This window comes from Nematolebias whitei, chromosome 21, assembly GCF_014905685.2.
Source record: "Nematolebias whitei isolate Nwh7 chromosome 21, NemWhi1, whole genome shotgun sequence".
NCBI classification, from domain to species: domain Eukaryota; kingdom Metazoa; phylum Chordata; class Actinopteri; order Cyprinodontiformes; family Rivulidae; genus Nematolebias; species Nematolebias whitei.
The window spans coordinates 12,500,674-12,522,311 of NC_056518.1; the positions used below are offsets into that span (position 1 = coordinate 12,500,674).

Below are 21,638 nucleotides of genomic sequence, written 5' to 3' on the forward strand. Positions count from 1 at the left end.
GCATTCCTATTTCTAAACTGGAGAAACTGGTCTCCTCTGTCCCCAGATGTCTGTTGAGTGTTGTAAGAAGAAGGGGGGATGCCACACAGTGGTAAAAATGGACTTGTTCCAACATTTTTGGGGATTTGTTGATGCCATGAAATTTGGAAACAACAGATTTTTCCCTTAAAATGATTCATTCTCTCAGTTTAAACTTTTGATCTGTGATTTGTGTTCTATACTGAATAAAATATTAGATGTTGGCACCTCCACATCATTGCATTCAGTTTTTCTTTACAATTTGTTTAGTGTCCCAACTTTTTTGGAATCCGGTTTGTACAACCAAAGTCTTACTCAAAATCATTATTGCCTCCCATCCTTTCAGATAGCCATATAAGTATATTAGATGAAATGATGTAACAATCCAGCATTACATCAAAGCATTTTTTGTTTCTTCTTTTCCCCCCACTATTTTATTTTCTGTTTTGTTAGACTTGTAATTATTTTAGGTTTGAAGGTTTTATAAAAATGCTTGCACTTTTATCTGGTGTGCTTTTTAGTAATTTTTTAAAAAGATGGAAAGGAAAAGAGGGAAAGTGGTTAAAGGACTACCTTGCAGAAGTACTAATCTCTCTTGGTAATCTTTATTAATGAAGTTGTGTAGTTCTTGTGCAGAGATGGGACAGTCTGTCCATATGACCTCTATAAGCCGCACAGAGCTGCGGCCTCATGCACAAAGGGTGCATGCACACAAAAATGTGGAATACACCAATACGCCCTTGTCCATGCAAAACTTCAGATGTGTCCAGGATGAATTTACCATGGAAATGTGCGTAACCCCACACCAAATTCATGGCTGGCATACGCACGTTTCTATGGTTAGTGGTCCATTGGCAACATTTAGAGGTGATACTGGGAGTGGGAAATTGTTAACGATGTGAAAACTATTACTGTACACACCAGACACATTGATGAACAATTAATAAAGTAGTCCCTCACTTACCTCGGGGGTGACTTTCCAGATACCCTCGCGATACGTGAAAATCTGCAAAGTAGGGACGCTATATGATAGTATTTATATATATTTTAAGGCTTTTTAAACCCTTCCCACACAACTGCATTGTTCTTAACGATGTTCTAAACTCTTAAATACTCTAAAAGAGCAAAGCAAAAGAGAGCAGACAGACTGATGATACGGTTCTTGAGCCAATCAGCGCCTAGAGGTGGACTGGCCTTTGGGAGCAGGGGAAATGTCCCAGCTTAGTTCAGGTTGGCTCGGTTTGGATCGCGCCGGTCACTCTGGTATCTTCCTCACTGAAGTTCCCACAACAACGATGGGAAAAGACAGACCTCACCCCATGCCCCCTCCTTTCTCTTTCTGAGTCTGACAGCCTCAGAAAGAGAAAGGAGGGGGGCTCTCTGCGATCACTGAGTGACCAGGTCACCGGGAAACAAGTTGTACAATGTTGTATTGAAAACCCGCGAAAGAGTGAGTCTGCAAAATTCGAACCAGGAAGTATTGAGGGACTAGACCAGTGGTTAGATCGCCGCCCACCCACTGAAACCACTCACCATTTTACATTGAAGACTTTAAAAAAATGAATAAAAATGAAATAATAAAAAAAATATTTTGAAATATATGTACATTTCTTTTAGTTGTGTAAAATAATATTTTTTAGTTAATGATGATTTAAGTTGTTTCTTTCAAAAATGTTGTCTGACGTATTTCCGACCCCTGGGGGTGCAAGAATCTTTGCTCATAAACTATCGTTAAAAATTGGACATGCACACTAGCACCTCTTCTTTACAAGAGGCACAGTCGAACGTGAACATTACCGATCGATTGTACTTCCGGTCTGGAACAGAATTTTTTTTTTTGGCCGGGAACAGATCCGTGCAGTCACATTCACAACCAGGCTGGCTGCAGGTAGGCTTTAAGCCAATGAAAACGCTTTATCTAATGCCTATTTGCCATTTCTGACTGATATGCCATGTCTCTGTTTGTGAAAAAACCTTCAGCTGACTGTGTATTCTAAAAGTGGGAACTGGTGAGTTTGTTTGTTCGTTTCTGGAGTTAGCATGCTAACACTGTCTTTATCTAATGCCTACATTATTATGTTGCCATTTCTGACCGATATGCCTCTCAAGATGTCTCTGTGAAAAAACCTTCATCTGACTGTGTATTCTAAAAGTTGGAACTGGTGAGTTTGTTTGTTTGTTTCTGTAATTGGCGTGCAAGCGCTAACCTCCAGGTTATTGTATTTGATTCTGTGATTGCTACATTTATGTGAATGTGCCTATCTGTTAACATTGAAGCATTTAAAGTACATTGAGATGGTGAAATGATGAAACGATATGTGCCAAGGTGCAATATTAGGACCTTTTAATATTAGGAATATTTAAGATTACTTGAAAAATTAGCTATATTACTATAGTAATGATCAGGGGTCTGCAACCTTTACGATCAAAAGGGCCATTTCTGTCCCTTTGTTCACTAAATTAAACGTGTCCAGAGCCACAATACCTGCTACAACTGGGATTCTCAACTGGTGGCTCACGGACCACTTTAAGTTTGTTGGAGGGTGCTTTTTTGGACAGTGGGGGTGATTTTATAAAACAAAAAGTATCTAATGATTTTTAACATTTATTGATATTTTTATACTCTTAAGACAAAATAAAAAATGAGATTCTTATAAAGAAGGAAAAAATAATATAGGGTTTTGCCCAGTTTCTAAAACTGAAACAAAAAACAATGCATTCTTAAAGGATTTTTTTTTTTTATTGTAGAAAAATTACGTATCCTGCTTTGAAGAAATAAAGCATAAAGTGAAAGTTAGTATGTTTACTCCTTGTAATGTTTCTAGTATTCATATATTTGCAAAATAAACTATAGGAAAACTGCTAAAACTAGCCCTTTTAGTTGTTGTTATAACAACCAATAAAATTCAGTTTTATTTCAGTTTTGGTCAAAGCTTGAAAGAACTGCTGCAGAGAGACCAAATAGCCATATGTCAGAGTCATAATTTCTTTATTTGTCATTCGCACCACATGTGGTACATGAGGTGGAACGAAATTGTGTACACAGTGCCAGTTACATCCCACAATAAAATGTAAAAACAAAAAAAAACCAACAGTAATAAGATCTAAAATATGGACTAAGAAAAACAATAACTACAAATATGCTAAGCTCTAATAGCATAAAAACAATACGCCGAACAGCAGCACGAACATGTCTCTGTGAGCAGATGAGTACGGATGAACACAGCAACATGAAACAGATCAGCAGCAACATGAAACAGATCAGCAGCAACATGATGTGATTTTTCACAGTGATTATTCTGGTTAGAGATTCATGAGTCTTAACAGCCTCAGGGTAGAAGCTGTTCCTCAGTCTAGTGGTTTTACACTTGATGCTGCTCAGCCTCCTTCCTGAGGGGAGCGGGGCAACAAGTGTGTGTGCTGGGTGAGTGAGGTCCTTCATGATGCAGGTGGCCCTCTTCCTGCATCTGGAGGTGTAGATGTCTGTGATGGTGGGGAGACTGACTCTGACAGACTTCTGTGCAGCCTTCACCACTCTCTGCAAAGCTTTTCTTTCTGCAGCTGTGCAGCCTCCATGCCACACGTTGATGCTGGAGCACAGGATGCTCTCCACTGCACACCTGGAGAAGGAGGTGAGGACTGAGCTTCCCAGACCAGCTCGTCTCAGCCGCCTGAGGAAGTAGAGTCTCTGATGAGCTTTCTTGATCAGGCTGGTGGTGTTGTTGCCCCAGCTGAGGTTGTCATTCATGTGCACACCCAAGTACTTGTAGCTGGAGACCACTTCCTCCACAGATCATCCTATGTTCGGGGGGCTGGGTGTGTTTGTTCCATCCCATTGAATGGAATCTGCTGGAGTCATCTAGAGATTTGAGACAGGCACAGAGATTTACCTTTGACTCCACCCATCCATTATCTTTTACCCGCTTCTTCCATTTCGGGTCACGGGGGTCACTGGCGCCCCATCACTGTGCGAGAGGCAGGGGACACCCTGGACAGGTCACAAGTCCATCACAGGGACATAGCCATAAATAATGGTATTGGCCCACAAAATCAGAATCGGTGCATCTCTAGGTCTTAACTATGCTTTGTTCTTCTAAAGACACAAAAAATATGCATGTAGTTTTCTTTTTTGTGAAGAACAATTCAAGAACAATTTTGTAACTGAGTCATGTTACAGATAAATGAGCCTCCTAGGTGCAGCATGCTGAGCTAATTATTTCAGATGTAGCTGGAGTTCATATTTTTGTCTGTCTTAGTAGAACGCCATTATGTCTTATAGTATAAAATCTTCTTTCCAAGTCTTGAGTGTAAGGCCTTCCACATCACTTTATTATCATAAAAGTCACAGTGATGCATGCATGGACACCTAACTAATTTTTTCTCTGCTTGTTTGCCTCTTCTCACCATGGTGTACAGACACACTTTGTTTCTCGAGCACAGTGTCTTTTTGATGGTTTGCTCATTGCAGATAAATACATGCTTACATTCTTAAAGGGGGTCATTGCTTGTTCTCTGTAGATATAAGGCTGGATGGAGACTGTCCCATATATTGCTGCTGCCTCGGTCCCCAGACAGGACAGTGATGTTGCCTACATTTCTGGTCACTATTGGCATCAATCCTCTCTGTGGTGACACAGGGGCATGTTTATTCATATATCCCACAGGCTGCTATGCACAACCTACACTTTTCTGTGATTATACCATTTCCTTTGTCACTTAATTATTGTTTTTTAATTTTTATGGTTTTTATTGTTGCTAGTCAATGCTTATCTTGAGCTCTTTTTGTTTATATCTATGGATGTGTGATTTGAGTTTGTCAAACCTTGGCAGGATGCATTTTATGTGTAGACACATTATCGTGAATTTTATTAAAAATCCTAAGATTTATGATGATGAATATGGGTGTAATGTTTTTGGTCAAACCTTGTAAACAGTGTTGAGCACAATCTCATGCAAGTTCTTACATGACGTTAGCTCGTGTAGTACGTGTTGGGGATCACTAACACACCAAATTTTTATCATAATATATTATCTGAACAATTATCTGAGTTAGTCATTTTTTATTTGTGCAAACTTTGCATCACTGTTTCAGACATCTTGAATGGGGTTGCCTTCTAAAAGAAGTTAAATGTAGATGTACAGCTAATGGTTGCTTTCTGCAAGCTATTTTAAAATTCATCCAGAAGTTCACAAGTTTGGTATTTTGCAAAAACATTCAGGCACGTAGGCATTTTGTTTTTTGACAAAGTAGTCCCTTTTCTTAGTCAATACTTATTGGAATTTATCTTAAAGTGCAATAGACCTAAAATAACCTAAACATTTGAGATATGGCTGATTTAGGTGTGAGCAGTTGAGCTCATAAGTGTTTTAGTTAAATGTGCTATTGCTGCTACTTTCCAACCTTTCACCCCAGTTTTTTTTTTTGCTCCCAGTTACACTTGACCATTGCAACACTAACACACACATACACTCAGCAGCTATGGCTGGTGATCAGAAAAACTGTACAGTGTTTGGTGCATGCTGCAGCATGTATCTTCGATTTACAGTTCTGACACCCACACACGGAGCGCTCGGTGGATGCAAATACATCAGCACAAAGCAGCAGATCCAGACGGCAATAAAACACAATAGACTCTGACAGCAAGCAGCAGTAGTTCCTCTGTTTAGTGAGTGTGTACGCACGTGCATGCGTGTGTGTGCGTGTGGCCTCAGTCACGATAGGGAACAGATAGGAAATAAGCCATCACAGTGGAGGTAATAGCCATGCCTTGAGGTTGACCACACAATCTATGTGTCTACAGTCGGTTCAGCAGGTGATGTCTCATCTTGCTTCAAGGTGTCTTGGCTCAGTGTCTTTGTATGTCTGAATGGGGCCAGTTTCTAAGATGAATTTAGTAAAAGATTAAGACTCACGCTACCTTTTGATTGGCGTTGTTTCCTCCTGACTCATACTGTATTTTTCCAATAGACATGCAGTGTTTCCCCTAGGTCACTTGTCTCGGCAGGGCGCTTATCTGTTAAGGGATTTTTGTCATCAGAGATATGTTTGTGTTGCGCGCTAGCTTAGAGCTACGTTAATGCCGGCAGTTGTCGACCGTGGAGGCGAGAGTTGTGGGTGAAGGACATTTCAGTAGACAGGGTGCTCGGTTCTGTTGACAGGGCGGAGCGCCCTCCTTGGATAATGGTAGGGGAAACACTGGACATGCAAACATGTGCTTTAGCCCAGTTTTGTGGGCTGTTAACAGTCTTATCGGGTTAATGCAAATTATTTTTCCCCTCCCGCTGAGATAGAATTGCATAAACCCAAATAAGCAATCACAGTTGCCAATGGAGCACTGTATTTATACCTGCATTTTCATGCAGGTTTCCTACAATATTGGAAATCTCCCGTGCATCAGAAGTATTGATTGTTGTGGAGGGAAGTTAGGGTTAGCCGATAGCTGAGCTTTGGACTACCCAGGCCTGCATTTAAAACTGGACGTGAGCTTTCTTTGTAAATCAAAGACCTAGCATTCTTTGAAGAAATATATTGCTTGCTGCTTTCATGACAGGCGTTTAGACCGAGATCATCTTATCAGAGTCAGAGTCAGAGTTTCTTTATTGTCATTCGCACCTCATGTGGTACATGTGGTGGAGCGAAATTATGTACACAAGGTCCCAGTTACATCCAACAATAGAATGTATAAGAAAAACAGTAATAACATCTAAGATATGAACTAAGAAAAACATCAACTAAATATACACTAAGCACTCATAACATAAAACATTGAACATCACCACAAACATGAACATGAGTCTGCGAGCAGATGTGCACGCATGAACACATCAACATTGAAACAGATCAGCAGCAACATGAAACAGATCAGCAGCAACATGATATGGTTTTTCACAGTGATTATTCTAGTTAGAGATTCATGAGTCTAACAGCCTCAGGGTAGAAGCTGTTCCTCAGTCTAGTGGTTCTACACTTAATGCTCCTTAACCTCCTTCCTGAGGGGAGTGGGGCAAAAAGTGTGTGTGCTGGGTGGGTGGGGTCCTTCATGATGCAGGTGGAGGCAGGCTGGCTTATGCAGGCTTATGTTGAGAAATGAACGTTTGTTCAAACCGTGAAAATAACAATGCACAATACCATGCATTGTCACAACACGTCATATTTGAGAGTATATTACAAATGACTATCGGCTACTACCACGTGGACTTTTAGCTCAGTATGTGTTAAATTCACTGCGTTACAGTCCTTTTTGTGTTTTCTAAGGTGACTGCTCTTGTGGACATCTTGAATGTAGTTGGCTTCATAAGTTAATCTTTTTTTTTGCACTGAGGTGTCTTGTTGGTAGTTGATGTTTTGCTAACAGACACAGGCATAAACGGAATCATCCGCCTTCACCCTTTGACAGCAGGTGATAATGACAGTCTAAACAGATTTGTACACATACAAAGACGCATAAAGATGATCAGCATTTTATATCTTTAAACTTGTGTTCAATCAAAACTGCTCTACGCAGACAGCATTATGACAAGAGTTGTGTGACAATTGGACATCAGTTGTTTCATGGAAAAGCTTGTAAAAGCTGCTCTTGCTATTCAAGGCACAGGTAAAGTGTTTCAGTGTCTTTGCGTGATAGATAACCACTCTATTTATAGTTTTTATTTTAGCACTTCTTCCTAATTTAGCAAGTTTTATTTGAAATGTCCATTTTTTTTTAAACTTTTCTTGGCTCTAAGAAACACATCAGCTCCACAAAAGGCCAGTGTGTGGGCTGTGCCGTATACATTGCACCGGTGAATTGGGACATAATCTCAGCTCTTTTCTCTTCTTTGTCTCTCACACTCCTGGCTGCTTAGAACAAAAAGCATTATCAAGCCAAAGTAGTGTGTGAACTATTAAAAGGTGACCTCCTTTTTCTAGGTCATTACCAAAAAAAAGGACACATTCTAGTTATGAATATCCCAAAAATCTTGACGGAGAGAGATGAGAATGGAGAGGCATATTTCTTGCCTTGGGGAGGTTAGGAGGGGGTTGTGCTTAAATGGAGCAGAAGAAGAAGAGGGAGTAAGGATGGATTTGTTGGACGGAGTTGGGAAGGGCATGGAAATGGCTGTGGCTAGTGTGATTCAGGGAGGAAAACGGGAAGACAGAGACATGTAGTGTGTTGTCTGGTCAAAGGGGGACATGACGGTTATGAGAGCACAGCGAAAAGAGATCTTGTGACGGGGTCACGAGAAATAAATCAGACTTTGAGTTGAGAAGGGATCATCTTGCTTCTTCTTATTATGTCATTGCTTGTGTGTGTGTGTGTGTGTGTGTGTGTGTGTTACCATAATCTTCTGAACCAATGGATGGATTTTTATAAAATTTGCTGAAAGTACCATAATCATTGAATCCACATCTAAAACTGTTAACTTTTTTAACCAAACCAATTCAAAATCACCACTATAGTTATTACTGTCTGATTAAACAGTAGAGTGGCTAAAATGTTAATTTTACAATGACCTAAACTTAAGAGTGGATGTAGCTGATTTGTTCTACAACTTGCGTTCTGAGTGCAAACAAATAAGGCAACTCCTACATGTGTCCAGTTAACCGCTGTTTTTGTCTGTCCAAACAGGTCTCACTTGTAAATGAGTCTTCGAGGCTCAATGTGATTTATCTGTTTAAATAAAGGTTGAATGAAAAAAAAAATCTAAATTTTTCCATTAACTATTTTTAGTCAATGCTGTCTCTGTTGGCAATATCTCAAGAACCATTGGATGGATATTAATGAAACTCTGCAAATTATAATTGAATATACCTCTACAACTAACCAACCCAAATCAAGATGGCTGCCACAGTCGCCTGACCTTTGGAAAGCATAAAATTAGCTTTAACTCATAGGGGAAATGGAAATCGGCCGATACTTGCATGAGAAACCAATTTTACTGATTTTTTTTTTTTTTTTTTTTTAGTTTTAATAACAATTGTCTGAACTTCATTTATATTTCAGAGCACTACCTCATGTCCAGTTAAAACAAGTTTGTATTGTTTCTAGGATATTGTTCAAGGGTATGTTTTTCAATCAAATAATATTGGAAAATTGAAGGTGCGTTGTGACCTTATAACACCTGAAAGTGTCGCTTATAAAACAAAATTGGTATCGGCAGGTCAAACGTTTTAGAAATCGGTGATCGGCCAGATAACTGCAATCGGTGCACCTCTAATAACTCAGTCTTTTTATAAAAAGCCATTCTCGACACATGTAACACTTTGCAATTACCAAACAAGAGTGTGCATTGTGTTATTTTTGAGGTTTGACCAATTTCCCTGCTCATCACAAAATGAACCTAGTCTAAAACTTTGGACTAAAACAAAAGGTGGTGGTACATATGCATACCTTTAAGGACTGCTAGGCCTTTCATTTCAATTTTCAATTAAATTAAATTCAGTCTATTTATATATCGCCAAGGAGGGCTGGGGATATATCGAATATACTCGATGTATCGCAATATTTTCTATTTACGATAGTTAAAATGGCTCTATTAAAACCATCGCGAGTGTTATTAGCCTTGAAAATCTGTGTAGTTCTTTTTCTCCGGGCTGTGCCTCCAACTTCACACAGCGTCACGTGCTGCTTCACACGCGCTTACTTTCTAACGTTGTGAAGGCGGCGCAGCTGAAGAGGATTATTATTTAATATACGTGCGGTAAATAGTTTATTTTTTAGACATTTAGTAGAGTTACAGCTGTTTGTTAATAAATGTGCCTGTGTGACAATTGGGACAAAGCTTTGACTCAGAAATATATTTTTATTACTTTATGGAAAGAATAAAAATGTAATTATTCAACCTTTATTTATGGGTTAGTCTCATTGAGCCCCAAGACTCATTTACAAGAGAGACCTGATTTTAACAAATAATGATGACAACAGTAGACGATCATAAAAGAAATCATATGAACTGAAAAAATAAATGGAAGAAGATATTAAAAAACAAAACAAAAACGGCTACATTATAAAGTGATGTAAAATACTACAAACAGGAACATGTCTGCATTGGTTTGTGCCATGAGCTTAGCAGATGTTTGAATATCAAAATATATATCGTATATCGCTATTTATCCTAAAAAATGTCGAGATATTCATTTTGGTCCATATCGTTGCAGCTCTAGCGCCAAGTCACAACAGAAGTTGTCTCAGGGTACTGTACAAATACATTCATATACATATCCAATCCATTATCTTTACCCGTTTATTCCATTTTGGGTCACGGGGGTCGCTGGTGCCCATGTCCAGCAGTCTCTGTGCGAGGGGCGGGGTACACCCTGGACGGGTCGCAAGTCCATCACAGGGCCACATAGAGACAAACGAGACAAACAACCATTCACTCTCTCACTCACACCTAGGGACAATTTAGCGTTACCAATCAGCCTAACATGCATGTTTTTGGTCTGTGGGAGGAAACCGGAGCACCCGGAGAAAACCCACGCATGCACGGAGAGAACATGCAAACTCCACCCAGAAAGGCCCCTGGACCGGGGTTTGAACCAAGGACCTGCTCGCTGAGAGGCAGCAGCTCTACCTGTTGTGCCACCGTGCTGCCCACATTCATATACATAAAAATTTAATTAATAACATTACTTATCTAGGGTAGGGTAGCCAGCAGATTGCATCGAGTCTTCATTTCGTCGCAGTCTCTCATCCTGAGCAAGCACAAGGCAACAGTGGTTAGAAAAAACTCCCTCGTAACAGGAAGAAACCTCCAGCAGAACCAGACTCAGGACATGCAGCCGTCTGCTTTGACTGGCTGGGTTTCAGAGGACAGGAAGGAGAAATGGACACAGAACGACAGGTCCAGAATGGAGGCGAGCAGGTCCCCCACTAGGAGGAAAGACCAAAAAAAAAAAAACATAACCACATGTTGGATAGAAATAATTGCAAATGCAAAGTATTCATTTCATTCATTTATAGCTATTCATTTGTTGAAATGAGATCAATTTGTCCTCTAGTAGTCTAAGCCTATAGCTGCTCAAGATGAGGTCAGAAATTAAGCTGACCCTAACTATAAGATTTATCACAAAGGAAAGTCTTAAAACTGGACCATGTGTCAGCCTCACGGACAGAAACTGGAAGTTGGTTCCACAAGAGAGGAGCCTGATAACTGAAAGATCTTCCTCCCATTCTGTTTTTGGAAACTCTAGGAACCACAAGTAAACCTGCAGTCTGAGAGTGAAGTGCTCTGTTAGGAAAATATGGAACATATTTTATTTTTTTTGCAGAACTTTCTGTTTCTATTAGGAACCAGCTTGTAGCCTCTCTGCAACAATGCAGTCAAATTATTCTGTTAGAAACGAAGCTGGAAGATGCTCATTTGGTTTTATACTGAAACTCCATTTGAGAAGTGTTTTTTTTTTCTTGCATGGACAGGGACGCTAGCTATCCCTAGCAACCGGCTACTGACCTCAGCTCTGCTCCCCCCACCCCCAACTTTGTTTCCCCAAAATCTCTGAGGAGCTCGGGCCCTTCTTCTCTGTGGGATGAAGGATGAAGAGCACAGAGCAACCCTGACGGGGCTCTCTGTCATTTACTGTCCGCAACAAAAACGAGCAGAGAGAAGGGGCGGATGGGAGGGGTTTAGAAAAGCAAGGGGAACAAACACACACGCCACACAGAGGAATGAAAAAAGCCAGTGAGACGGAGCATAGTTGCCATGGTAACAGAAATATGGCTGCTCTTCAAAAACCTTGAATGTAGGTGGTAGTGAGATGAGCGTGTTTTTATTTTTTCATCCTTGTCTTTCCCTTTCCGTTTTACAGATATTATGGATGTGCTGGATCCTTTTTATTATGGCTGAAGACTGACGTATCATCAGTTTTTTTCTTCTTCTTATGCCCTCGAGGTGATGTTTCTTGGCAATGTGAAGGGCTGATAAATCATTGTGGCTCTTAAACCACTTGAATGCCATTTTACTAAATGCTGTTATTGGTTTTACACTAAAGAATTGTTCCTTTAAACAAATTGTTAATGTCTTAATGCGAGTATAAATCTTAAAATTAGATGTGGACAAGGAAAGTCAGAGGAGAATAACAAGAAATGAAGCCCACTGTCACCTTCAGGACAAGATCCAGAATTTAGGACATGTTGCCTCAATCACTTTCACTTATTGAGCTCATATTTTCCTCCAATTGTCCCTCCAACATCTTGGAAGCTTTTTTGGGTTTGTCCAGTTTCCAAACCGTAGATCTGTTTCTGACATTGGAAAAAGAAGCTTTGACATATTTGTCATTATAACTTGTTTAGTCAATCAATGTGGGATTTCAGCTGATGGATTTTATAACATCTGAAACGGACCTATTTGAGCTTTAGGTTTTTATGTGGATGCTTATACAGTAGTCCCTTGTTTATCGCAGGGACTGAAGCCCCACAGTAAGTGGAAAAACTGCGACGTAGGAATAGTAAAACAGTAATAAGTAGTTTATTTTATTGTGTGTGTGTGTATATATATATATAAGACCTTTTAAACCTTTCCCACACTCTTTCAATACTCTGTACAATGTTTCTAAACTAAACTCTCTAAAAGAGCACAGAGTGTCATGATTTCAGCTCTCTGCCATGGCCATGCCTGCTCTCTACCACCTGCCATCGCTCTCGGCCACGCCCACTTCTCCACTGTAGAGTGGAGATACGACACACTGCAGGAGGAAGCTTCTCCTGCAGTGTGAGCCGCACAGAGGTTTTAAAATAGTTTATTTTGATTAAAAAATCCATGCCGATCGTGCGGCTCATCCATCAATCAGCCAATTGTGTGTCCTCTCCAATCTTATTTTGAAAAACTGCGATAAAGCGAGTCTGCGAAACATGAACCGCTAAGTAGCGAGGAACTACTGTTTTCGTAGAAGGCTGTGCTGATTTATTTAGCTTTAAAACGATGCATTTTGTGGAGCTCGTCTTCATATTGTTTATCCCATATGTGCTTTTCGTTGTGCATCTGTTGTTGAACCCAGATTTGGTTTGAAGTTTTGGTACAGATTAGGCCTGTTACGATAAACAATAAATCGATTAATCGCATGATAAATGAAAATTATCGACCTCATTTTCATTTATCGGCTTTATCATTTCTTCATGTCTCTCTCTTTCTACTGAAGACACAGGATGACAAAAAGCTCAACTCTGGTGCTCTTCACTGACCCCTCCCTTTCTCTCTTCTCGTGAAAATCTGTTTTAACTGTCCAAAATTGTGTTTTTGAATCATTAAAAGCAGCTAAGCTGAGAAGCTAAGCTACGAGCTAATCTAACAGGCTGACCTCGGGGAAAAAAACTCTTGTCGAAGCTCCAAAATTTACGGTTGAAACCTGTGCCTTCATGTAAAAAATTTTTCTTTGCAAAAACAAGCTGAGAACTTGTTTACTGATTTTTTTTTTTTTAATTAAAAGCTTTGTGTGAAAAATGCTATGCTAAAGAGCTCAAACCACACCGAGCATCCGCCATTTTGAGAACCGAAGAGAGACAGCCCGCGTCAAGGCCCCCCCCCCCCCCCATTTTTCTTAAAGAGACATGCTGTTCGCTCCCTCACTATCCATCCTTTGATTCAAACTGTCTTATACTGCCATCCGGTGGTTGAAAAAAGGTACTACATGCAAAACAAATTAACAAACATTTCTTCTTAAATTTGACAATAGTTACCAATTATTGTCAAATTTCAAACAATATTATCGTTTATCGCAATAATTTTTGAGACAGTTAATCGTCCAGCAAAATTTGTTATTGTAACAGTCCTGGTACAAATAAAAAGTATGAAATCAAGGATTGTTCTTTGAATTTCTATGCTGCTAATGCTGTTGTCACCACATATTGTCATGTCATGGGTATTTCAGTTTTGTTAGAATCATCTAGTCCAAATTTTTATACTTGTATACTTGTACATCAAATCAGTTGGTCAAACTAAATTAAGCAAGTTTTCATATTCCTGGCGTCAATAAATCATCCTGATGTCATGAGGGTTTCTTGATTTCTTTGTCAAAACGGGACACTTTTTTAACAGTATAAAAGTGTTATATTCACAAGCAGGAAGACAAACAGTGAGGAAGAAGTAATGGGGGCTTTCAGTTTAGAAATAATGCCAAATAGGACTGCACAATAACTTGAAAATTTGTGTGTTTTTTTATATCAGTAAGCGTATATTTTCCATGGGCTGCTTTGACATCAGTCAATCATTACTTTTGCACATATCGTGGTAAATGAATGGATTTCAGTGCTGCCTTTGCTACGTTTGGTCTGAAAGGCCCTCAACTAAAGTGAAGAGAGAAACTGGAAGTTTTAGTTTGTCACAGTTTCTTTTGTTGTAAAAACTTCCCTAACTTTCCTTACACTCTGCAAAATATTAGTTTCTAAAAGTATTTTTGTTTCACGTGGTTTTAGTGTATCACTGATCCTTTAGTTCAAAAACTTTTTTTTTTTACAAATACCGACTAAATATATCTTTTTTTCACATCTAAGATGTCGATCAAATAAGCTCTAAAGGTCCAAAGACTAATGTGGTTAAATAATTTATAAAAGAGAAGACAAAACAAAGCTTTGGGGTTCGTTCTGTACTTTTTAACTGTGCTAAATCATCACCAACATTTTTTAATCTGTAATAGAAAGATATGTAGTTTGCAGACCGTTACTTTACCAGTTGCTATTTGCAGATAAATGAATCAAGTTGATGGTTTGGACGAGTATGGACAGTTCAGCCTCTACGTTTTTGGCCTTGTAGTCTGACCAGGTTTTGCTCTTGGTTTGACGTCTGTTTCTGTGTTTTGTGCCCTTTTAAGGTACGGGAGAAAGTGGCAAAAGCACCTTCATCAAACAGATGAGGATCATTCACGGTGCTGGTTACTCAGATGAAGACAAGAGGGGCTTCATTCGTCTTGTTTACCAAAACATCTTCACCTCCATGCAGGCCATGATCCGCGCCATGGAGACCCTCAAGATCCCGTTCAAATATGAACAGAACCGCGTAAGTCCTGACCCACAGAAATTGGAAAACCTTTGTTCTCTTTTGAGTCCTTTATATTGTATTCTGTGGACATCAATGTAGAAAGAAAGGTTTAACGAATAAGACACAGAACTACTGTTATTTTATCATTTTTAACACCATAGCTGCCAAATATACACATTTTCAGTGTTTTTGATTCAAATTTTTATTCTGCAAACACAATTTCCACATCAATAAATGATTGTTTTAGGGTTAATATAAATCAAACTCATTCATTCAACCTTTATTTATACAGGTTAATCTCATTGAGCCACGAGGACTCATTTACAAGAGAGACCCGTTCCAGAAGGAACATGTAAAGTACAAACAACAGTAATGATAAACGATAAACTACAGTAAAAATAAAGTAAAAATAAACTCGTACAAGTTTTTGGGAACTTTGTTAGAAAACGGCATAAATTCAGTGATCAGTTGTTAAAATTCTCCCATTAGAGTTCAAAGTTGTGCAAACTTTTGCTTTAAAACCCTCCACCGCTTGTTTTCTTGCTCCTGAATCACTCTACCTCTGTCAACTCTCAACGTTTTTCGTTGTTTCTTTTCAGAAGATAAACCCAACTGTCCCAACTAAGTGCACTCTTCAGCATTTGAATGTAAACGAACGGATCAAAATTGATGGCAACAAAACACGATTCTGCCAATTTTTCTTATTTATTACAAGTTGTGCAGTTGTTTTTTTTGGTAGTGAAAGATGAGCATTTAGTGGGATTTTTAATGTTATCACAGATTAAACCCATATAACCAATTGAAACCAAAAGCATTACAGTACAAAACATTCCTTATTATGACATCTATTATATCTTAAATGTTTGTAAGTTGAGGAAGATTATGGATCAGGTTGTGCAAAAGTTTTCTTTAATAGTAGTGTTTCTTTTTTTTTTGGTTTCCATTTAACATTTTCTGATCTTTTCTCTTTTTGACGCCACCCGAGATATAGATTTTTAGTCCAATTGTAGTTTATTTTAAACAATTTAATTTATTGATCTATTTGTTTATTTATAATTTTTTTTTTTTATTGAAAGTTGAAATCTAAATATGGATTTCCATCTGTGTTTGAAGATCCCGTGTGTCTTTCTAAGAGAATGTTTGCAGTTTTGAGTTTAAGATGCATTTGAGTGCAATGGAAAAATATAAATACAGCCAAAAGACTCAAACATTTTAGTCAACTCCGCTTAGTCCAGGGCACATCAACATTATGAGTTATAGCAATCAGTTATTTACGGTAGTAACTGAATATTTAGTTTTCAATAATTTTTTGTTTATGCAAGATGGACAAACTAATTAAATTTCACCAGTTTTCCTGTTAAAACATTTTAATTTGAGGATATAATCTTGGGTGGTTAGGATGGACTTCTTAATATGCGTTATTTGTCGTCTTTCAAACCATTTTCATCACTTATCTCCTGTCACTTTTCTTCCCAGGCCAACGCCATGCTTGTTAAGGAGGTGGATATTGAGAAGATCAACGGGTTTGACCAGCACTACGTTGTAGCTATTAAAAGCCTGTGGGCTGACCCGGGCATCCAGGAGTCTTACGACCGTCGCAGAGAGTACCAGCTCTCTGACTCAACTAAATAGTACGTCTGTCCATTTTTCTCTGTGTCTCTGAGAGACAGCGAGTATAATGTCTGATTAGTGTCTAAGAACAGTATTTATGGTCTGTGGGTGCTTTTTTAACTTTGGTTTCCTGTCTCATGCTGGTTTGGAAACTTCAGTGAGTTTATCGTCTGTTATTCTCAGTATTGGCTCGTGTTAAACGCAGAAGTTTACAAAAAACTAGATTTCTTTTTAAGAAGCAATTTTATATTTCTCAAATAAATAAATAAAAAATTGGTAATTAATGATAAAAATGTTTGTTTCCAAACCTGTATCCTGTCATTTATGACGATGTTTGAATAAATGGGAATTTGTCTGTCTATAACGAACTTCATGTAATTTCCCCTGCTGCCATGAAAAGCAGGCAATAATGAAATGTGAGTAATTGTGTGGGTTTGTCTGTCTGTTAGCAAAATATATCTTTTACACTTGACAGATTTTATTGAAACTTTCAGGAGGTAATCCAGCACATGCTCTTAAGGTTGGTTCATACTACATCTGAAGCCGAACAGGCGGCTCGCGGTCACGTGGTTGTGAGACGTTTATTATGACACGCACCGTTCATAGTCCATGAGACACACGGTGCAGAACTCCTGGGAAACCACTCCCACTGCAGTGTACGTCACGTCAGGAGTATTTTCACACCAGGGTCTCCACTCAGTCCCTTTATTTGCCGTTTGGCCACAAATCTGTCTCAAAAATAGTGCCATACTATTTTTCAGATGGACTCGGCACAATGGCTGTGCAATCCATCCAGGAGTTGTTGGTCATTTGACTGTTTTCAAAAGCAGATCTCAACCAATATGAACATTTTGGCTATCACTGATACTGATATTGGGAGGGGAAGGTTAATGTCGCTAACTGATGTATTGGCTGAAAATATTTTTAGCTTTGTCCACCCCCAAGAATCTTAAGCAAACAGCTACTTTTAAACCTGTTTTAACACTTGGGAGTCTTGAAACATCTTCCTAATAGGGATGCACGATATTATCGGCATGGTATCGGTATCGGCCGATAATAACGTTAAAGTTCAGTATTGGCCATTCCATCAAAGTAACACAGATATAAAAGACGCTGTTTTTTTATGACAACCCAGTGACAAGGACACCTGCAGCGGCAGCACAACATGATGACGTCACGCACGCCTACCTGATCTCATGGCGGAGAGGAAAATTCAAAATGTCTGCGGTGTGGAAGGTTTTTTTTTTCCGTTGAGGATGTCTGATTCCAAAGATTTTTGGACTACGTTGAGCCTCGCTACATCGTCCCCAGTCAGAGATATTTTTCTGATGTAAACTTATCAGAGTTACCAGCTGTCATTTCCGACGTCATTGAGAAGCTAATAGCCGATAGCACTTGGGTGAGTTTTACCACAGACATTTGGACGTCAAGTGTTAGCCCCGTTAGCATGATCAGTCCTACAACACAATGGATAGACAAAAACTTTGATCTTATAAAGTCTGTCCTTCATGCACACGAGTGCAGAGGATCCCACACTGCAGCTAGGAACCTGGAACAAACCTCCACAAGTGAGACAGCATCACAGGTGACTAATGCTAATAAATAACATTTAACACTTTTCATTATATAAGTTAAAGTGCTCTATAGATCTTATGGCTGTAACTGAATATATGTCACCAGCTCTTACAGCTGCTACACAATTTTAGTAGCAAATAAGCCTAAATAAGATGCTATGTTCTGACAAAGACAAGTATATAAAATATTGGTATCGGTTATCGGACAAATAAGTTTTAACATATCAGCATATCGGCCAAAAATCCAATATCGTGCATCCCTACTTCCTAACGTGTTCACATTTTCTATCCTTCACTATTCACCATAAAGTTATCAAGTGTGTTAGAAAAATATAAATTAAACAAAGAAACGCCCTTCTCTGTTCATTGTTTAAACAGTCAGTCGCGTCTGGTGAAGGTCTAATTAATATTGACCACAGCAGAGTTTATTTTTCTTTGCAGAGAAAATTTCAGACAAACAATGCATTTCATTGAGGACGACAAAGATAACGTTACTAACACTGATATATTTTACCTCTATGATCTAAAGTTGTGGAAAAAGTTTTACAAGGCAATAGCCTATGCTAGGTTAGCTAAATGTTAGCTTGCTAACTTGAGAGGCATGTAGTGAATGACAAGCTGGTTGGAGGATTGAAGATAATTTATTATTGTTGATTTGTTTTACAGATCATTTAAAATAAACTTACCATGCTCTGTTCAACAAAATACGCTGCACAGTATTGCTCCCTGCTTTTACTGTGGTGAAAGTGAAAGTTAAAGTGAACGGCCATGACTTGAAAGTAGTCCACATGTGCCCTCTGCTGGATACATTGTGCAATTACGCCATTTGCAATTAAGGACACGGCTTGTTCCAAAATTTTAGGGGTGAAAATTAGAAGTGCTTATATCGGCACATAATGGGCCTATTATCACCGATACCCATATGTCCCCACAGGCCTATATCAGCCTAACATATCTCCCCCTACTGATATATCAGTTGTGCAATGCTTAAAAGTGTTGTAAAGATGGGTGTATTTTCTTCAAAGCTGTCTATGTTGCTTGCACGCACAACAGCCGGCTTCTGGAAGCCGCGTAGTTGAAGCGAAATAGCAATATTGCTGTCGGGGCACTTTTCCACATGAACACAACAGCTAGAGCAAAACGAGGTGATTTTCGTTACACAACTACGTCAATGAGAGCCCATTTCTCTGCTTCTGATGGAGTATGAAACAACCTGTGGCATCAACAGATCATGCAACATCTTTGCATCACAAGGTGGTGGGCGATACGCGTTCCTTTAAGAAATATTAGTTTAGTTTAGACCCAGGATGTTTTATGATCAAGTGAAAGAGTGCATGCAAGTTCACCAAAATTAAAAAAAGAGAAAATATATATATATTTATGCTTTTGTTTCATGAGGGTTTTTTTTCCTGGTAGTAAGACATAAATGCTCAGACAAATTAAGGTGTGTTTAGAACTGCGGTCGTCGGCAGCTTGTGTGTACATGTCTGTATTAATCTGTGTACAATTACTGTGTTGGCTTTGTAATAAATGCTGGGTGGAGTAGCACAGGAGCCACTTTACAGCCATGACTGTGTGTGATTAGATTTCACAATAAAAGTTTCAAAGCCTGACAGCACTTACATACAATTATAATTTGGGATTTAATAGTTAATTAGTGACTCTTTAGATATGTAGTATGCCTTTGAGGTTTATTAAAGTTGAAGGTATGTGTGCCATTCAAAGAGTTCATGATGTACCAAACAGCTACTGTAAAGCCCAACGTTAAAGACGCATCATGCCTGTCCTTTTTTCTTGTCCAGAAACTCTAGACAAGCTGCTGTCAGAGTGAGCAAACTCCAATACAAAGTAAAGTTATTACTTTGCTTTATATACAAATATACTAGCAAAAGGTGTGGGTTCCAAACTTGTGGTTGGGATTCCAGTGTCGTAAAACCACCAGACGACTCCACTAATCAGTTTAAATTAATACAATGGCTGCTGGCAGCATGTTTCTGCCGTAATTGTAGCTAAAAATTAAGAGCAGCATTAATAAATGTGCAAAATAGTGTACTGGTTGTACTTTTTAAGCTTTTATTTAAGCTCCGTTTATATCAGGTTGGGAGGTGAAAATGTACTTCATCATTTTATAGTTTAAATTTATAATTAATGTCTGTATTTTAAGCTAAACTTACTCACCTGAAGTTACAATAAAAGTAACCCTGGGCTGTACTGCCAGAGGCTATATTTTATAGTGCCCCCTGGTGATGGTATCCCTGTACTGCAGTTCAGTGTTGCTTTTAGTGTGGAATGTGTGTATTTTCTGTGTGTGTGTGTGTGTGTGTGTGTGTGTTGGGGGGTAGTGTAACTGAAGCGTAGCATTTGTCTTTGTTTCAGTGTTATCCAAAGTGTTCATGTTTATCTCCAGTTACCTTAGTGACATAGACCGTGTGACTGCAGAGGGATATGTTCCCACCCAGCAGGATGTGCTGAGGGTCCGCGTTCCCACCACGGGTATAATAGAGTACCCATTTGATCTGGAGAACGTCATCTTCAGGTACCCCCCTCCCCCCAGAGCACCAGGATTTGCAGCATCATTATGGGTAGAAGACATAAATCACTGATGCCTTTCGGTATCCTGTTTTGCCATCGAGACACACATTCTAAATCTGCAAACCGCTCCAAATTCTAACTCTGAATAGACGGAGTTGTCCTAACGAGGTAAATGAAAACTGCAGTTAATGTGGTTAGAGTTCAGTGGTTTGTGTTTGGAGTTGTGTTGGCAGAAGGCGAGACATGCTGCACTGTAGTGTGTGGGGAACGGCCACAGAGTAACACATAAAGGAGGATTAGGCAAGAAAATCAAAGATTCTACAGGAAGTGATTTTAAAAACAGACTAAAAGCATGTTTAAAGGGATAGTCTGGTCATTTTTGAAGTGATGTTCTGTCAAATATTTATCAGTAGTTAGTATATTACTAGCTGTGATGTAAAGCCCACAGTGTGGAGAAAAGGGCGGAAGTCTTCATCTGGGCTAGGCTAACGGCTAGCCAAACAAAGGCCTGTTTTGTCATTTCAAGCTTACAAAACAACTCTTTGTCAAAAACGTCATACAGGTGTGAAAGAACGCTGCATTAGCCGATGTTAAACTTCTACTCCTTTTAGTTTGTTGCTGTTTTCTCAACAGGTCCATGTTACTGTGAGAATGTACGTGCTGAGCGTAAACGAACTAGGCCTGTCGCGATGAACAATAAATCAATTAATCCATGATAAATTTAAATTATTGACCTCATTTTCATTTATCGGCTTTATCGTTTCTTCGTGTCTCTCTTTCTACTGAAGACACTGGATGACAAAAAGCTCAACTACGTTGTTCTTCACTGACCTCTCCCTTTCTCTTTAAAATCCATTTTAACGATCCAAAATCACGTTTTTGGATCGTTTAAAGTAGCTAAGCTGAGAAGCTAAGCTACGAGCTAAGCTAACAGGCCGACCTCGAGAAAAA

General features: G+C 39.0%; 1 protein-coding gene across 2 annotated transcripts in view; it reads left to right on the forward strand.

The window, feature by feature from the left end:
• The window catches only part of gna11b (guanine nucleotide binding protein (G protein), alpha 11b (Gq class)), a 44,875-nt gene that overhangs the window by 14,853 nt on the left and 8,384 nt on the right, over positions 1 to 21,638 (forward strand). The window contains exons 2-4 of one of the 2 annotated variants that reach the window (XM_037694725.1): positions 14,804 to 14,988; positions 16,447 to 16,601; positions 20,563 to 20,691. In XM_037694725.1, coding sequence (XP_037550653.1) covers positions 14,804 to 14,988; positions 16,447 to 16,601; positions 20,563 to 20,691 — 469 coding nt within the window. The remainder of the gene's footprint in view (positions 1 to 14,803; positions 14,989 to 16,446; positions 16,602 to 20,562; positions 20,692 to 21,638) is intronic. The other variant, XM_037694724.1, reaches the window with a different exon arrangement.